The sequence below is a fragment of the Nothoprocta perdicaria genome, unplaced genomic scaffold (assembly GCF_003342845.1).
Source record: "Nothoprocta perdicaria isolate Ctin4 unplaced genomic scaffold, notPer1 scaffold_40, whole genome shotgun sequence".
NCBI classification, from domain to species: domain Eukaryota; kingdom Metazoa; phylum Chordata; class Aves; order Tinamiformes; family Tinamidae; genus Nothoprocta; species Nothoprocta perdicaria.
The window spans coordinates 998391-1014909 of NW_020455644.1; the positions used below are offsets into that span (position 1 = coordinate 998391).

The 16519-nt window shown below is 44.3% G+C and overlaps 1 protein-coding gene across 3 annotated transcripts in view; it reads left to right on the top strand.

Moving 5' to 3' along the window:
• RARB (retinoic acid receptor beta) overlaps positions 1-16519 on the top strand; it is a 300368-nt gene that overhangs the window by 241298 nt on the left and 42551 nt on the right. For all 3 annotated transcript variants that reach the window (XM_026045522.1, XM_026045524.1, XM_026045525.1), the window contains one exon: positions 2541-2689. In XM_026045522.1, coding sequence (XP_025901307.1) covers positions 2541-2689 — 149 coding nt within the window. The remainder of the gene's footprint in view (positions 1-2540; positions 2690-16519) is intronic.

The window sequence follows — 16519 nt, forward strand, 5'->3', positions numbered from 1 at the left end:
CTTTCTTTCTTTCTTTCTTTCTTTCTTTCTTTCTTTCTTTCTTTCTTTCTTTCTTTCTTTCTTTCTTTCTTTCTTTCTTTCTTTCTTTCTCTTCTCCTGTGTGCAGCTGTGTGTACAAGACATTGAGTTCTGCTTGCACCCTGCAGCCTGTGTGATATAGGAATACTGCTTAATGCTAAAACTTAACTGTGGATTGCCCCAGTCTCCTGCCCCTGATTTCTCCTGGCACTTTATACGTTCTGAAGAGACGAACAGTTAAAGGGGCTAAATCCCAAGGAGTATAGGAAGCCAGAGCAGCAGCAGGAGCCAACCCCCTGTGATGGAGCTCCCGGCGCCTCCAAAACACAGGCCAACTTGCCTGTGATCACAAGTGGACACGTTCCTGGTATTTTTCCTTAGGAAAATAAAAACTTCCGTAGGTAGTTGTTTGTCTGACAAATATTCTACCGAGTGGATTAAGCCATTTTAGGAGCAGATGCGTCTGGGCACGTGGGAGAAAGTCTTTTGTTTTCTCTTGCTGTTTTTCCCTCTCATATTCCTCTTCAAATTATCCAGCAAAAAAACCCTATTCTCTAGCGGCATCTTCAGATCTCAAGCTGCCGACTGCTCTCTGTGTATTTATGAACTGAGCGGGCGGCCTCTTCCCTTTGGAGCATCCCAAGTTCCTGTTGCTCGGCCAGTGGCTGACAGAGCCGCGCCGCACATATGGTTAGCGGCTTGAGCCCGGCTTTGGGAGGCCGGCGCTCACAGAGAACGAAATCATCAAAAAAGCAGAAGTGGATCCGTATTAGTCCTAGAAGACTGTTGTTTTTTTTTTTTTTTTTCCAGGCTGAAATCACAGAAGGATTGCAGGAGTACAGTTGTTTTATTGAATGACACAACCCCGTGTTCCCCGGGGAAGCCTAAAAGCCGCCTTTTAGGCTGGCTCGGAGAGCTGAATGAGCTAATAGGAACCACATTGTGCGCTGATACTGCCGAGGTTTCGAGCCCCAGTTTTGTCATTCCACAGCGTGACTGGGAGCTGCTAGAATTCACAGACTGGCGTGAAAGAAGGAGCAGAGAGTCTGCGGCCTCTCGAGGGCTTCGAGGAGCCTAACTTTAATTTAGAAGTACTAATAGATTATTGATTTAAGCAGGATGACTGACTGTGCACAAATCAATAACAGAGCACCTCTGCGTCTCTCCTAAATATCAAAAATTACTATTGAAAAGAAATAGTCATTTTCATCTCTTTTTTTCATTAAAAAGAAAAAGAAAGATTTAATAAAGTTTGCCTGGTCCAGCAGGAACTTGTAGGTATTTGCTTTGGAAAGGYTCTGAAATGGGTAATGATCATCTTGGACATGGTCTTGTTTTATGTTGTATTGGATCACCTGTGGGTTTTTGTTGTTGCTGTTGTTTTACTTTTGTGTTTTTTCACACAAATCTYATTTAGGCACCCACATAAATTGCTCCTGTTGGAAAGATATTTATTTGCTTACAATGAACGCCTTCAGTATTGAACTCTCGCATATATATATTTCTTTTTCTCAACAAATGTCTGCCCTTGAAGTTGGTAGTGGCTTAACTCACGTGAAAATAGCAGCTATTGGCCCTTCCTTAACAAGTAATCAAGAGTGGTATGATGCTCAGTGATCCCCTCTGAATTCTGAAGAACACTACTTGGTGATGAATCATGAGTTTAATACAACTATATCATCTTAGTAATCTGAAAAATATCATGTACAGTAAATCTTGTCTGAAATTTTCCATTGATTCTTCAAGGCCTGCTGTTAGTACTCTTGAGATTTAAGTCTGCAGATAGTGCCTTATAATTCTGGATAGATCTGAGTTCACAGATTCTGTCATTTCTGTGTATCTGTTGAAAAGTTAGAGGGATTTATCTGAGAAGCCACAGAACAAGTAAGCGAAACATGAAAATGTATTGCACAACCACAATAAATGTGAAGAACGATGACAGCATATCACACAAAACTAATGCAGATGGTTCAAAAAGATCTAGTTCACATGTCTTATCTCATGTCTGAGAGCTTTCTTGTCCTTTCCCTGAAAGGGATACCTCCTCAACAGGTGCAAAACAAATGGTCATCCAGAAATATTAAGGCAATAAGGGGATGTGGGGTCAGAACGTATGGAAGTGGCTTTTTCTCAGAGAGGTTACCTGATATTACAATGCTAAAGTTTATTAAAAGTGTTGCTGGGTTGTGCTGTAAACAAAATAGTTTTGTCTTTTTTTTTTTTTCTTTAGTTCCCCTTAATTTCTACTAGGAAATGAATGAACATTTATTACACACAAAAAAAAATGGCCCGGTTTTATAATCTAGAGTAAATAATTGATTCTTTAAAGTTCATTAATGAATTATCTTTTTTTTTTTTTCTTTAGTTCCCCTTAATTTCTACTAGGAAATGAATGAACATTTATTACACACAAAAAAAAATGGCCCGGTTTTATAATCTAGAGTAAATAATTGATTCTTTAAAGTTCATTAATGAATTACTAAATCACATTTTCACTTCTTTTTTTTTTTTCTCTTTTGTAGCAGTTGAAACGCAGAGTACCAGTTCTGAGGAACTTGTTCCGAGCCCTCCTTCACCACTTCCACCCCCGCGTGTTTACAAGCCCTGTTTTGTCTGTCAGGACAAGTCATCTGGATATCACTATGGTGTCAGTGCTTGTGAGGGATGCAAGGTGAGTGCCAAAACCCCCCTTCCTTTTTATAGTGCTGCATTTCAGTTTAGAGAGGGGCTGAGCAGTGAAGTGTGGTGGGACTTGATTCTGTCCAAAGACACCAGCACCTTTGCTCATGTGAATTAATTCTAACGTATCAGTAAAACTGTGAAAATTGCTATGATGCCTGGAATTCTTTCCCTTCGTTGCTTCTACCAAAGTCAGAAGATTTCTGTAGGTATGAATGGATCTTTGTGCATAATGAAAAGCGTAATGTGAAAGTGCTTCAAGACTAGTCTTTGTTTTCTCGTACATCAAGTATAACCTCGGGATATCCATGGCCATTTTCTTGCTTTCTGTGTGTGCTGCTGCCTCATGTGTCTCAACAGGATGGAATTTTGGGAGAGGATCTGATGATCTGGAAATTTTTGGCATAGTCTCTAACTCCAAACTCATCTCAAGAGTTTGAGAACAGATTAGCAGGGTGGTATTCACTGAATTTAATCAGGCAGACTACAGTGTTGGCATTCGGGGTATGTCTGTGTGCTGCTTTCCAGTACTGTGGTTGCCAGACTGTGAATTGACTCTCCTTTGGATACAGTAATGTGATATGCAGGTCTAAAGTGGGGAATGTATCAACAGATGAGATAGACATCAGAGAGGCAATGTCAGCTGAGTCATGTGCCTTGTGTCAACTGCTGGAGGTGCATGCGCCCTGAGGAGCATGTGTGAAGGGCTAAGGCAATGGTGGAAGTCCTAAAGAACAGATAACACAGGGCAGCTGGTCTCACAGCTCACTTTGGTAGTTATGGTAGCCTGATACAACATGGGTTTTGCAGCAACTAAGCAGAAGATCCATGAGTTTAATCTTCTGAATTAGAATAATTACCCGTAGTGCTTAGCACAATGGTAATCTTAATTCATAACCACAATATGACAGGTGCGACCTCCATATAARTGAAATTGTAGAGTAAATGAATGGAAAGCCTGGTTTGGTGCTTAATTTGTATGAAATATTACAGTATTTTTCTGATATTGTATATTTAGGCATTTTKGCATTATTCTTTTATCTCATATCTTCCCCCATGCTAGTGAATAAAAGATCATAGCCCTGAGTTTGTGCTGCTAGCCAGGAAGCTGCAAGGTTACAGTCTGGTTCCCTGTCTTTTTTAATTTCTATTTTTTCTAATCCATCCTCTAATCTCCACAAAGTTGTGGAAAGTAACTAGGTAAGCTCTCCTTGCTTTAGTATCTCTTTGATATTGAGGTTTTGTTTGGAGATCATGTCTTTAGGTTTTTTTTTCTTTTAGTTGACACAAAATTATTGACATTGCAATATCTGATAAGAAGAATGTATGATAGAAATATGCTRTTGGTGATTTCATTAAACAGGAAACCATACACATGTACTACAGCACAAACAGTCATATCATTTGCTTACCYACACACTCCCTTGAAGCATAGAGGCTGTAGACTGTGTAGTTGCAGGCTCTGGTAGAAAGGTTCCTTAGACTTCATTATTTTTCAAAAATAAACTGAAGCGCCCTGTAGGGCTTTTAATAACATATGGTAAAGCATTTTCATAAATAATTAAAACAAGACCGCACTTACCAAAATGTCTGAGCAAATCCAGCTTGTAATGTGTTAATCATTATTTAGCAAAAAATAGTCATGTTCACTCATTTGCTAATTTGCAAAATAGGGTAATTCAGCACTTTGCAATAATTATTGTAAAAAAGAAAAACAAAAAGATGACTTACATACAAAACCTGTCAATTTGTGAGAAATAACAAGGTTCCAAAACAATAACCTGAACGTTAGAGACTGGTTTTACTTTGGTGAGTTGACTCAAGCCTTCAGCAGGTTTGACTAGGGTGCAAGGAATCTGTTCCACTCTTTGGATTAGCTCTCTTAGTTCACCCACTAGGCACTGGCAAACAGTATGGTAAGATCGTAGAGTCAACCAGTAATCCCTTTGGGGGCAAAGTCATGTGTCACATTTGTTGATAAAAACTGAGCCTTCAGGTGAACAGAAGTGGTGTGCTGCATGACAGCAGGATGTGACCACAGCACCTGAGCCATCTTCAGCATCCTCCACGCTGGCAATTTCTRCTTTTTCTCCAAATAATGTTACCCTTTTCTCTTGAGTACTCTTGAGTACTTGTGTGTTGATGGTCTGTTTTTCTTTCTCTTGGTCTTTGTTCTACACTTGCTTTCACACATACAATGCTTGCTCCTAAACTGTAAGAAAGCTGCCAGCTTGCACTCCTTTTTCCAGCTATCTAGGCACCYACCTAGATACACAAGTGCTCAAATCTTCTTCACCATCCATTCCCAGTGTCAGCTCTTCATTTATGCTTCTCTTTCTGCCCAGCTTTTTTCATTATTAGAAAATCAGCCAGGTGTCTCTCAAGCTTAAGCTTGTTTGCTCTGGGTTTCTGTCTTTTCAGTTGGTTGACACTGGTATATAGGAAAGTATGAGTTTCATCTAAGGCGTGTACTACCACACTGTAGTTTTGTGCCAATTCTCTGGAAATGGTAAGATGGAAGAATTCACATTATAGCCTTTCCTCTCRTTAGAAAACATATATATTTCTCTGTTGCCTAAACACCTACTTTCACACAACTTCAAAGAATTGGATTTTCTTGGAGACTGCTGCCTTCAGTTGCACCAGAAGTGACCAACATGTTGGAAAGATGCTRGGGTGGGGAGAGAAAACCTGGCAGTAGTTTAATTACAGAAAGCCATTTTCTTGAGAAACTTGATGATAATATCATTCTAATCAAGTGTGAGGATTTTTTTTCTCTATCAGACCTTGTCTGATTGTTCCTTCTTCACACCTCTTTCCTTTCCACCGTTTTTCTTGATCCCATTTGCTCTTTGTTCTCCGAGTTTAAATCTTGATCTCTTTCCTTTTTTTTTTTTTCCTTTTGCTTTTGCACCACCCTCTACTCTGATAAGCATCTCTCCAGTCTTTTTCCTTTCTCCTTTCTAAGTTACCTTTCCCTTCAATTTCCTGGCAATCTTGTTTGTGGAAATAAAAACAAAAAGGTTTCCTTGGATCATACTTGCCTCTCTCATTAGGGCTTTTATTCTTACTCCTTTGGTTCTCCTGGACTGGCTCTCCCTTGGTTTTCTGCGGGTTCTCTGCTTCCTTCTCTTTTGCCTGCCCGTGTTGAGCCCCAGGGAAGCTGCCATCGCTGTGGTCATCAGCAGCCTCCTTGTAGCACAGTCGAGGATAGAGCTCTCTCTCCTTGAGGCTTGCAGGTGATTCCTGCCTTTGATTCAGCAACTTTCTTCCTCCTGGCTCCCAGGGCTCTCCAGGTTCACCTCCTACCTCCTTCATTCTTTATTTGATGTCTCTTTAAATGGCTCTATCCACTTCCTGAGGTTCTGTCCTTTGGTTTTCTATCCCAAAGCATCAGCTACTGAACCGCTTTGCACTGGACCAGTGGTCAGTGTGCCAATGGCCTGGGGTAGGATATGCCAATAYTTTGCTAGTAAATGGCCTATTCTTAATGGGGACCATTGCAGCAGTGAGCCCTTGGAGAGCTCTTGACATTTATTATGGCCTCACGATGCTCAGCTTGCGAACCACTTCACCGAGAACAACTTCTTTCTCAGCTGTCACCTACCTATGGATGATTTCTGAAGTTATTCCTGTGGTTCTGACTTCTGGAGTACTGCGTCCAGTTCTGGGCTCCCCAGTACAAGAGGGATGTGGAGCTGCTGGAGAGAGTCCAGCGCAGGGCTACCAGGATGATCAGAGGCCTGGAACATCTGCCCTATGAGCAAAGGCTGRGRGAGCTGGGCCTGTTCAGCCTGGAGAAGAGGAGGCTGAGGGGGGACCTGATCAGYGTGTATAAATACCTCAAGGGAGGCAGTGAGGAGGAGGGGGCGGCCTCTTKTCAGTGGTGGMCAGYGATAGGACTAGAGGAAATGGCTTCAAACTGAAGCATCGGAAGTTCCACAGGAACTTAAGGAAGCATTTCTTCACTGTGAGGGTGACAAAGCACTGGAACAGGCTGCCCAGAGAGGTTGTGGAGTCTCCTTCTTYGGAGATCTTTAAAACCCGCTTGGATGCAGCCCTGTGCCACGTGCTCTAGGTGACCCTGYGTGAGCAGGGGGGTTGGACTCGATGGCCTCTGAGGTCCCTTCCAACMTTGGGCATTCTATGATTCCCTTACCATCTTAGCCTGGTGTGCCCTCCTGCTCACTGGGACTGTGCCCTTCTGGTCATGTTTGACTTTCTTCATGGTCTTTCTAGTTCCTTCTACTCTTTCCCTTGCTTTCCCTCCACACTGTTAACCTTGGACCTTACTTTTCTGTGTGCCTGGGGACAACCTCCTGTCCTCCCCGTCAAACACTTTCTCCTTTTAGATGTTCTGGCCCCCAGTTCTTCAGGTGACCCTTCTCTCTACTGCCTATCACAGTCCTCAACACTGGCTCCCAGCACAAACACTGCTGCGTGCCTTGCTTTGATATTCTGCTGTTCTGCCAGTGAAAGATTAGGAACTGTCTAAATACCTTTTAAGCTCTCTCTTGTTTCATAATTTCACTGTTTTAATGTGTTTGGCCCCACAATTTTATCTGTGACAATAGATTTAGGGTACCTTGCTGCCTGCTTTCCAAACGTGGGATGTAACAGAGAGATTTCAGCAGGTTGGTACCTTACACTTCTGCTCACTTTGGTCGGTCAAATTCAGCAGTCAGGTTTTTATTCTGGTTGTTGGTTCGAAAAAAATGAGCTTTATGTTTATTTCTGGATTTTGTACTGCAAAAAGCAAATACATATTGTAGCCTCTCAGTAGCTTTGTGCATACAGAAATCTCAAAAACGAATTGATCTTCACAGCACAGTTGTAATTTGTAAGGGAAATTCCGGAGGCAGCCCATCGTTCCGTGTGTAAAATTTGGTACATTTACAATATTCGGCTTCCTCACAAGTTTTCCATTTCGAAAACCCCGTGGCATTTCCGAGGCAGGCTTTGAAATTCACTCGCTTGTTTCGTGACTTCAATGAAAGGCGCTTCTAATCTTTTCCTTTCGCCGCTGCCCGGTGTCGCGGGCGCTGCCGGACGGCACGCAAGCGAATTCCGCGCGCGGGGAGCAGCGGCGCCGGGTCACCCAGCTGCTCGCGGCGCTCACGGGGCCCTCACAGAAAGCGCAGGCCGCTGCTGCTGGCCGGGCTGCGGGCAGGGCCCTCGGCGCGGGGGGCTGCGTCCCCACAAAGGCCTCTTTGTGTGGGGAGGAGGAGGAGGCTGAGCGGCCTCTCCRGGCCTTGTCCCTTGTTTAAGGGCTGGCTCCGGCCTGGGCCTGGGCACCGGCCCAGGGGAGGCAATGGCGGCGGCGGCAGGGACAGCGCAGAGCGTCAGAGGGGTCTGGTCGGTTACGATCGACCCCTTGGGTCTGAATGGTCAGGGTCTCTCCTTGCTGCTGATGGACAAAAATGGGAATAAATCCAGTGCAGGACTGCGTGTGCTCACATGGGGCTCTTGCCCTGGAAGCAGGATCAATCCTTCCTCTAGAATTTTGGTATAAAACCATATCCAATGAGGGGACATTAAATTAAAAGGATAGCCATGGTTCATGTATGCTCAGAGATCTCCAGATATGAAAAGAGTATGTCTGCTTGTTTGACGCCTTCCCAACTCAAGTCATTCTTTTATTGCAAAGACTTTTAGCACTATGAAAAACAAGCATTGCTGTACACTGTAAATTTTAGGACCCTAACTTCTTAAACTGACTCCTGCAGATAWGGATATATGCATGTGAGAGAGAAGAAAAAGAAGATGAAACAGTATTTGTTTCATCCAGATTTGTTGACCCGCATGGACGTGTAGCTCAGGCCCCTTCTCAGCCCTTCCTGACTTGCAGATGCCGTGGGGGGGTGTCCGGCCTATTGACTGCAGGCCCAGGTTAGCTCCCTGATCTGGAASGGCAGCCCCGCTCCACAGTCAGTGGAGAGGAGCCCCCCCAGTGGATCATGGAGAGCCCCTAGCCCAGCTCACTGCCCAGAGCAGCCTGTCCCCATGAGCAGGTGAGTTTGGTGCCCAAATCACAGCCKTGGGGAGAATCTCCATGATGCCCCTCTGGACACTGCAAGCGGCTTCCGGAGCATTGGGCAGAGGCTCCCTGGCTGCAGCCCATGAATCCACAGGACGTGATCAGGAACTCGTCTGCAAATGCTGCTAATCACCAGTCAGAACTGTTTCTGATTTAGATACATTACAAAGATATGCCGTGCTCTGCAAAAACATGATGCAGCAACCTAAAATGGTGCAGGGAGTGTTCTAACAGAGTCTCTTTTGTAGAAGTGTCCTTCAGGAGAGATGCCTTTTTCTTCTAAGGCCTCTTAAATCTTATGGGGGGCAGATTTACATTTGTTCAGGTAGTTCTGATTTTGTAGATCTTAAATTCTTTTTGATAAGCACACTCTTGCACATGTTAGCTTCCAGCTATAATGTAATTACATTTTAGCCTATATTTATGCCCCTTGCTGGGAATAATGATCCAGATACAGAATTTTCTCTAAGTTAGAAGTAAAAACAAACCTTGTAAAAGCTGCCAACTGCTATTCCATATTTTTGATTGGCATTTTTATGGTATGTTTTTATCACCTAAAACTCATGTAAAAGTAAGATATGGGAAAGAAAGTAAGAAATGAAAAGAAAATGGAAGTTAAATTAATGAAAAGAAAGTAAGGAAAAAAGAAAAAAGGAATAAAGAAAAAATAAGTGCATAGTTGAAAATATCTCTGCTATAGAGAGCATGTGAATTGTAACAAGGAAAGAAGTTAGACTATGTATTTGCATGTGTGCAATTGTGAAGTGTTCTTTCAGTTCAAAGTAAAGTACAGATCAGCTTGGATGATCAAGCTGTATTTGTCTCCATTTAAGCTGCATTAGTAAGCGTTAGTACAAGCAGTTCACATACATGCTGTCGTTCATGCACAGCAATGAAAAATTCCCCAGGTCATGGAAAATTGTTCCTAGTTTTAGCTACATCAACAGTAATTTTTTAGAGGATGGTGAGAAAATGTATTTCAGGCTATATTTCTGCATCTGTAGGTATATCAGCTCATCTCAAACTGTGCGCCCTTTGCAGTGTAGCAGTATGTTGAGCCATAAGGAGCAAAATGCAAGAAGAGGTGAAGGTGACTTAAATGCAATACTGAAAAACTGGAAATGTTTATATATTTCAGACAAGCAAAGGAGATCTGATTGTTTTAATGATCTAACTTCAGTGCTTAAAATAATAAAAAAGGAAAACCAAGTTTCCGTGAAAAAGGTTCTGTTTCCATAAATTCTCAGTTATTTTTTCTGCTTGCTTATAAGCAAAAACTTTCCCCCAATACTTTTTTTTTTTTTCATTTTTTATGCTGTATTTTTATTGGAAGCCCACTGAGAGCAACTAAAAATGATTAAATAGATGGAATTGGGAACAAGATCTTTGTGTTGCCAGATATTTGAAAATCCCTTTTCCAAGCTGTGCGAGTGGCATGAAGTGAAGAACAAAATTAACTGCTGATCTTGTCGGATAAGAAACATGCCCAGATATCCAAAATTACTTTATAACYGTGCTAACCACGCTGTTGCAGCTATTTGCAAGCACGAGGGCTAGAGTCCGGTAGAAACAGCAATTGGAAACAACTCCTTTCCTTCACCTAAGCCATCAAATAGCGACATACAATGGTCTGGATTAAATCTCATACTCCTTTTTTGTGCAAAATTCCTGACTCGCTCAGCGCAGCCTTTCTTAGGAAAGGAGAGCGGCACCCTCTGAAACGAGGCTCAACAAGGACGGTCCCCGGGCTTGTTTTTGAGCTCRGTTTGGTCCTGCAGAGCGACCATTTCCATCATCCTCTGGTGTCCTCAGGGTGGTTTAGGGGCCACAAGAGTTAACTAACGTAGACRTGGACTCTCCCATCCTTCCTGCATCGGCCACAGTGCCCATGACAGCCCCTAAGAGCTTTCCTTAATACAGAGGGAGCCTTAATGCCTGCTGACCTTGGTCTACCATTTCAGGGTGTCTTTTTTTGTTTGTTTTCTCCCACTAACTTGTCCATAATAGCTATAATTTGTTCCTTATTATTAAACTGAAATTGCAGATCTTCCCCTTGGAACAGGTACTGTAAAACGTAGAAAGAAACTTAGGGTTTGCCTGTGCATGTTCCTGTTATTCCTGAAGTTAAACCACAGCTCCTGGCACCAAGATAGGTACTAACGAGTGCCTGTAAATGCTTTTTCTTGTACATGCAGCACATTTGACTTTTGCATTTTCACTGGAGAGAAGAGAAAAAAAAATGTTTTGTTCCAATCATTTGTCATCCTTTGAATCAATCTCACAGCTCCCCATTGGTTTAAGGACCACATGTGGCCTTTAATTATAGATGTGCAGTACAGTCTGTCCTGTGCACACCCCCAAAAGTCATTACACTGTGGGGAAAAAAATGCAGTTTTTCACCATATTTAATACACTGTTTCAGAATATGTTAAGACGTACTGTTTGCAGAGATCATGCAGTAGATAAGGGAACATAGGTATCTGATCTTGGAAAAGAAAWTCTCTTTTTTTTATTAACAATAGTAGCCTACATCTATTTTTCTATCAAGTACTTCAAGGTTTCCTGACTGGCACAACTTACAGAACTAGATCCAAAATTCATGGTTTTCATAAGCGTATGAAATGGAATGTACCCATTCGGTAACTTGTTTACTTACATGTCTAGTATATATTCAGATRCTCTTTGTTTGCCACTGATTAGATGTATTTTGGGAATTATACCTATCTCTATTTTCTGGTTTTTGTAAACCACCACCTGGGCCACAAGCGCTCAGCTTCCCAGTTTGCAGAAATTCCCTGTTTGGCCAAAAAATGTGACCTTCCCTTGCTCCCTGTGCCTTATCGACTGACCTGCTCATGGAAACAGAGCTCCTTTTCAGTCCCGAATGAAACGCTCCTTTGAGGAAATTTCCTAAAGGGGTGTTTTCTTTAGCTCCTTCTGGGAACACAGTGCAATTGGATTTGCAGCGTGGCTGGCAGAGCCGTTCGGCTTTGCCAAGCCAGAGCTGCGCTCTGTGAAATCTCAGCCTTGTGCTGTAGCCCAGGGAAGCCAGCGGCAACGCAGCCCTCCAACATTCAGTACTGCCCGTAAAGTCAGCCTTACAGGTTCGTTCCTCAGGTTGTTCGTTGTATCTGTTCTTCTTTCTGTCCGCTCACAAAACAAAATGCATGTTTCAGAAAATAACCCTGTTCCCGTTATGAGCAGCCCGTCAAAAAGCAGGAAGTATCAAAGTGTACCCGTGTGTTTATCTTTTCCCCTGTCTGGCTCCATTTGTAAGTATTGATGTTTGGTGTTTCTCAAGTTCATTAGAAAGTACAGACAAGTTATGTCCTTTTTTAAAATATGTTTTATACTATTTGGCAGACTTTCCATACACAAGGAGATAGTGCTAGTGATGACATCTCTAATGCTGCTCAGTACTCACTCAGAAAAAATGTTTTTTTGTGTGTTAAAGAAGCCGTGCTGAAGCTATTCTTTTGCATTTTCAGGGCCTGTACTTATAAGTTGTTCTGCCCTTTGGTAATATGCAGGTGGTCCTGAAATTTTGACAGCTCAGTTGTCRTGTGAGAACATGTTTTGTGTATAAAATTTGTTGCGGCCACATGGCCACACTTAAAATTTTTCATTTTATCTATTTTACTGGAAAAATCGACTGTGCCATTCAAACGTCATTCTCATAATACTCTGCTTTTATTATTACTATTTTCAAAAAAAAAAGGAAGAAAGAAAGTCCTAGGTGACCAGGAAAGGTGAAGCATGGTGACCAACAACTGAATTCTAAGACTTTAATCCTACCCCTCCTCACTCACTCTGCCTGATTTTGGTAGACTGGAAGAATGAGCGTGTTACCCAKCTCTGTGCTTAAATCCGACTATCGACTACAGTCTGGCAGGAGGGGAGAGCRTCCTGCTAAGGTTTCCTCTGGCAGGCTGCTCATCCGTGGCTCGTGGAGCTGCCCTGGCCGGTCTGCTGTGCATCCAGGTGCTCCAGGGCTGCTCCATGCCCGGCTCCCGCTGCCTGTGGCGGGACGAGCAGCAGTGTCCCAAGCCTGGCGGAGCGGGGCGGCCCTGTCTGCCTTGGAAGTGGATACACAGCCCACCCCCATCACTCTTAATAGAATCTGCGCTTCTTTCCAAGCTGGTCCAGCTCATCTCCCTGCTGTCGCTGTCTGTAATGAGTTTCAGCTGCTGGGTGGAAAGGTAATTTTCCTTGACTGCTGCCAGGACTAGAGAGCCAGAGTTAAATATTTGTGGGTGTTTAACTCTATTTTCTCGTTTCCAGGCATCAGAGCGTTGCTAAGTTTTGCACTTTATGAGATTCTAGCGGGTGGCTCTGGATTAACGAAGAGCATGGAGTGGTTGGTGCGAGATACTACTTGCCAGATTTCAAGGGATTTCATGCAGCATATTTGTTTAGAGATGAGCTGTCAAAAGTGCTTGCAAAATAAAAYGTGGGGGGATAACGAACGTATGCTGACGAGCCGCTCAGATGGGTGCCTGAAAAACGTATCATGAGGCGTCATGCTCAAGACATCTGCTTTGTTTTGGAGTGTTTATGTAGGTGTCCTCTCTCTGGAATATTTGCAGTCTGTTTCTCCGTTGGTTTTGTACATCCCTTTATCCTTATGTGAAAGCTTCTCGTGGGTTGCAGACTGGGGAAGGTTTAAACGCCTCTCGGGCTGCATAAGGACAGGGAAAACAGGCAAGTGTTTGGGAAGAGGCACATGCAGGGAAGCAGCAGAGCGTGGGCCGGCCCTCGGCCTGCCCTGAGAGCGGGGCCTGGGAGCCCCACACACGTGCAGCTCGTCTCGGGGACAGAAGCACAGACTGGTGGAGGCTGGAAGGGACCTCTAGAGACCATCTAGTCCAACCCCCTGCTCCATCCAGCAGGGACACCCAGAGCATGGGGCACAGGGCGGCATCCAGGCGGGTTTGGAAGATCCCCAGAGGAGACTCCACAACCTCCCTGGGCAGCCTGTTCCAGGGCTCCGTCAACCTCACAGTGAAGAAGTTCCTGCTCACATGGAGATGGAACTGCCTGTGTTGCAACTTACACCCATTGCCCGTTGTCCTATCACTGGCCACCACCAAGAAGAGTTTAGCCCCTACCTCCCTATGTTCTCCCTTCAGGTATTTTTACATGTTGATAAGATCCCCTCTCAGCCTTCTCATCTCCAGGGAAAAGAGGCCCAACTCACTCATTTTTTCCTCGTACAAGAGATGTTCCAGTCCCTTAATCATCTTTCTTGCCCTCCACTGGACCCTCTCTAGAAGCCCCACATCCCCGTTGTCCTGGGGAGCCCAGAACTGCTCCCAATACTCCAAGTGCGGCCTCACCAGAGCTGAGTAGAGGGGCAGAATCCCCTCCCTTGACTGCTGGCAACATCCTCCTGATGCAACATCCTCCTGATGTGACCGTCTCCATGCCCCCCATGGCTCATCCCTGCATCCCGTGAGCATCCTTGTGCACCCTGCGAGCATCCCATGCACTCCATGAGCATCCCCATGTGCTTTGGGTCCTGTGTAGGGAGAGAGGGAAGGAAACAGCTGGCTCTACACCGGCTGTGCATCTTGCTGCTGGAGCAGGGGGAGCTGTGATCCAGGCAGCTTGCAGGCATGTATAAATATTTGTGGCATCGTTTGCATTATTATTTCAGTCGGGCTATAAACATTCACTGCTGATAGTAGGCTGGAAACCAGCAAGTCTATAAATTATAGACAGCAGGGAAGTGCAAGGTGTTTTTAATTGACTGCCGAGGTATGAAAGTCCCTGTGTCTCCCTCCCGTTAAATAAATGCAGCACCAGACGCATGTGGGAACTTTGTGAGTCACCTTGGGTAAGATGAGAGAGGAGGAGGAGGAGGAGGAGGAGGAGGAAGCAAAGCTTCCTCACGTGGGTAAGTGCCTCGGCACCCACGCACGCCTCCTGCCTCCCATATAAGTTGCATTCCAGCTTGCTCTTTCCTCTCTGCATATTTCTGCCTCTGCCAACAGCTAAATGGAGGGGCTGTGTTGAGCAGCTCGGGGYTGCAGTGTGGTTATTTGGTAGCCAACGTGACTCTTGTTCTTGTCCTGCATGCTGTGGGGATCTACACGCTGCTGTGTGGGGACAGCCCCGTGGGGAGTTTTATCTGTACTGGGAGAGCTGCTGCTTTGTTCGACTATCTCCTGGGCAGCCTTCTTCTCTTTACAGTTCTCTTTATGGAAAAYAGAAAATCCTGCATATGTCCGTGGTGATGTTACGCCTGAAATATTATCCCCCCAACCCCAATGGATAAAAAAGAGACCCGCTGAATTAAGAGCATAAACTAATGTGAGTTATGGATTTGGGGGGTGACAGTTCTGAAAGTCTTCCCTGACGCTGTGTTTCCATGCAAGAGAGCAGCTACATAAATGGCTCGGAAAAGTGTCATTCCTTACGAAGAAATACTGCGCTTAATTAATTCTTGCTCCTGGGAGGTCAACCTAGGGCACTCATTATAGTCTTAATTGGTGGTATAAATCCTGAGGCACTGGAGGAGAAGAGGAAGAAAAAGAAAACGATGAGCAGTTAACGATACATAACCCTTTGGGTAAGTGCTAGCTGCTTGTACTACCACCTCACTGGCATTTAATGRTTTTAGTGGGTTATAGGGCTGGTCCTCCACAAATCAGGCTAAAGGACATCTGCATAAGCAAAAATAAAAGAAAAACAGCAAAACGCAGTAACTCATTGGTGTGTTTTCTGAGTTAGACAGCATGAAGTAGCTCAGTGCTTTTCAACTCAGAGAAATGTTTCTTTGATCTCCCGTTAGTCATATTAAATTATATTCATTACACTTCCCATCTGGAGTTTCCTAGCAGGCCAAAAAGCATCCCATCGATATTTCTGAAGGAAGTTAACTGTAACTTTTTAATTGTATACATTTCATTTCCTTTTTCTCTTTTTTTTTTAATTTGAAGAAAGCAGATGGAAGTGCATAACCCGCTCCTTCCTCTCGGTTTAAATTACTGAAGTGAAGCAGCGGAAAATCTCAGCCGCTCCTTCTCCTCACATATTGTTTCAAGGTGATGACTGCTCTGTCTGGAGACTTTGACATGTTTGCTAAAAAGGTCAGGAGTTCAGTGAAAATCGAAGTTGTGGAAAAAGCCACGTGTGCTCGTCAGGATGCTGCAGGACTCTGACTGGAGCAAGTTGCTGCCGATTACGCTTGAAAGGATGAAGCTCACCGGCTTCGAGGCAAATWGCCATCGTTTTCCATCGTGTCCTGTTGGGAAGATCCCTCTGTCGGTAGCTGCCTTTCTGCCAGCTGGCGAGAAGRACAGTGCTTCAAACTTGTAGGAAAAAAAAATGATAAGAGTTTTGTCTATCTTGGGCATGTTTGTAAGGTCGAGGCAGCTTTGTGGATCGAGCAGAGGTGGTAGTGCAGGGTACTGTGAAACACGGGTTCCATTTCTGCCTTACCGGTGGCCAAAGGCTGATTGCTGTTAGTACCCCCTGAATAATTTCCTTCAAACAGTTGCTGAAATTATTTTGTCCTTTCCCTCTGAGGTCCACAAGATCCTCTTCACCTTAAAAACAAACAGGTTTTATCAAATGTGGCCTCCCTTGCTTTGCTGGAGAGTTTCCTGCAGTTGCGGATGAGCGTTCCCACTTCAAGAGCTTGGAGAAGGGTGACCGTCGCTTGGCGGAGCGACGCCGGGGCCGGGAGCGCAGGCGCAGCTCGGTGCCGCGCGCTAGGTGTGCTCTGCACGTGCTGCCCTCCAGCACTGCTCGTTCGTGCRTTTTGCAAAGACCCAACTGCCC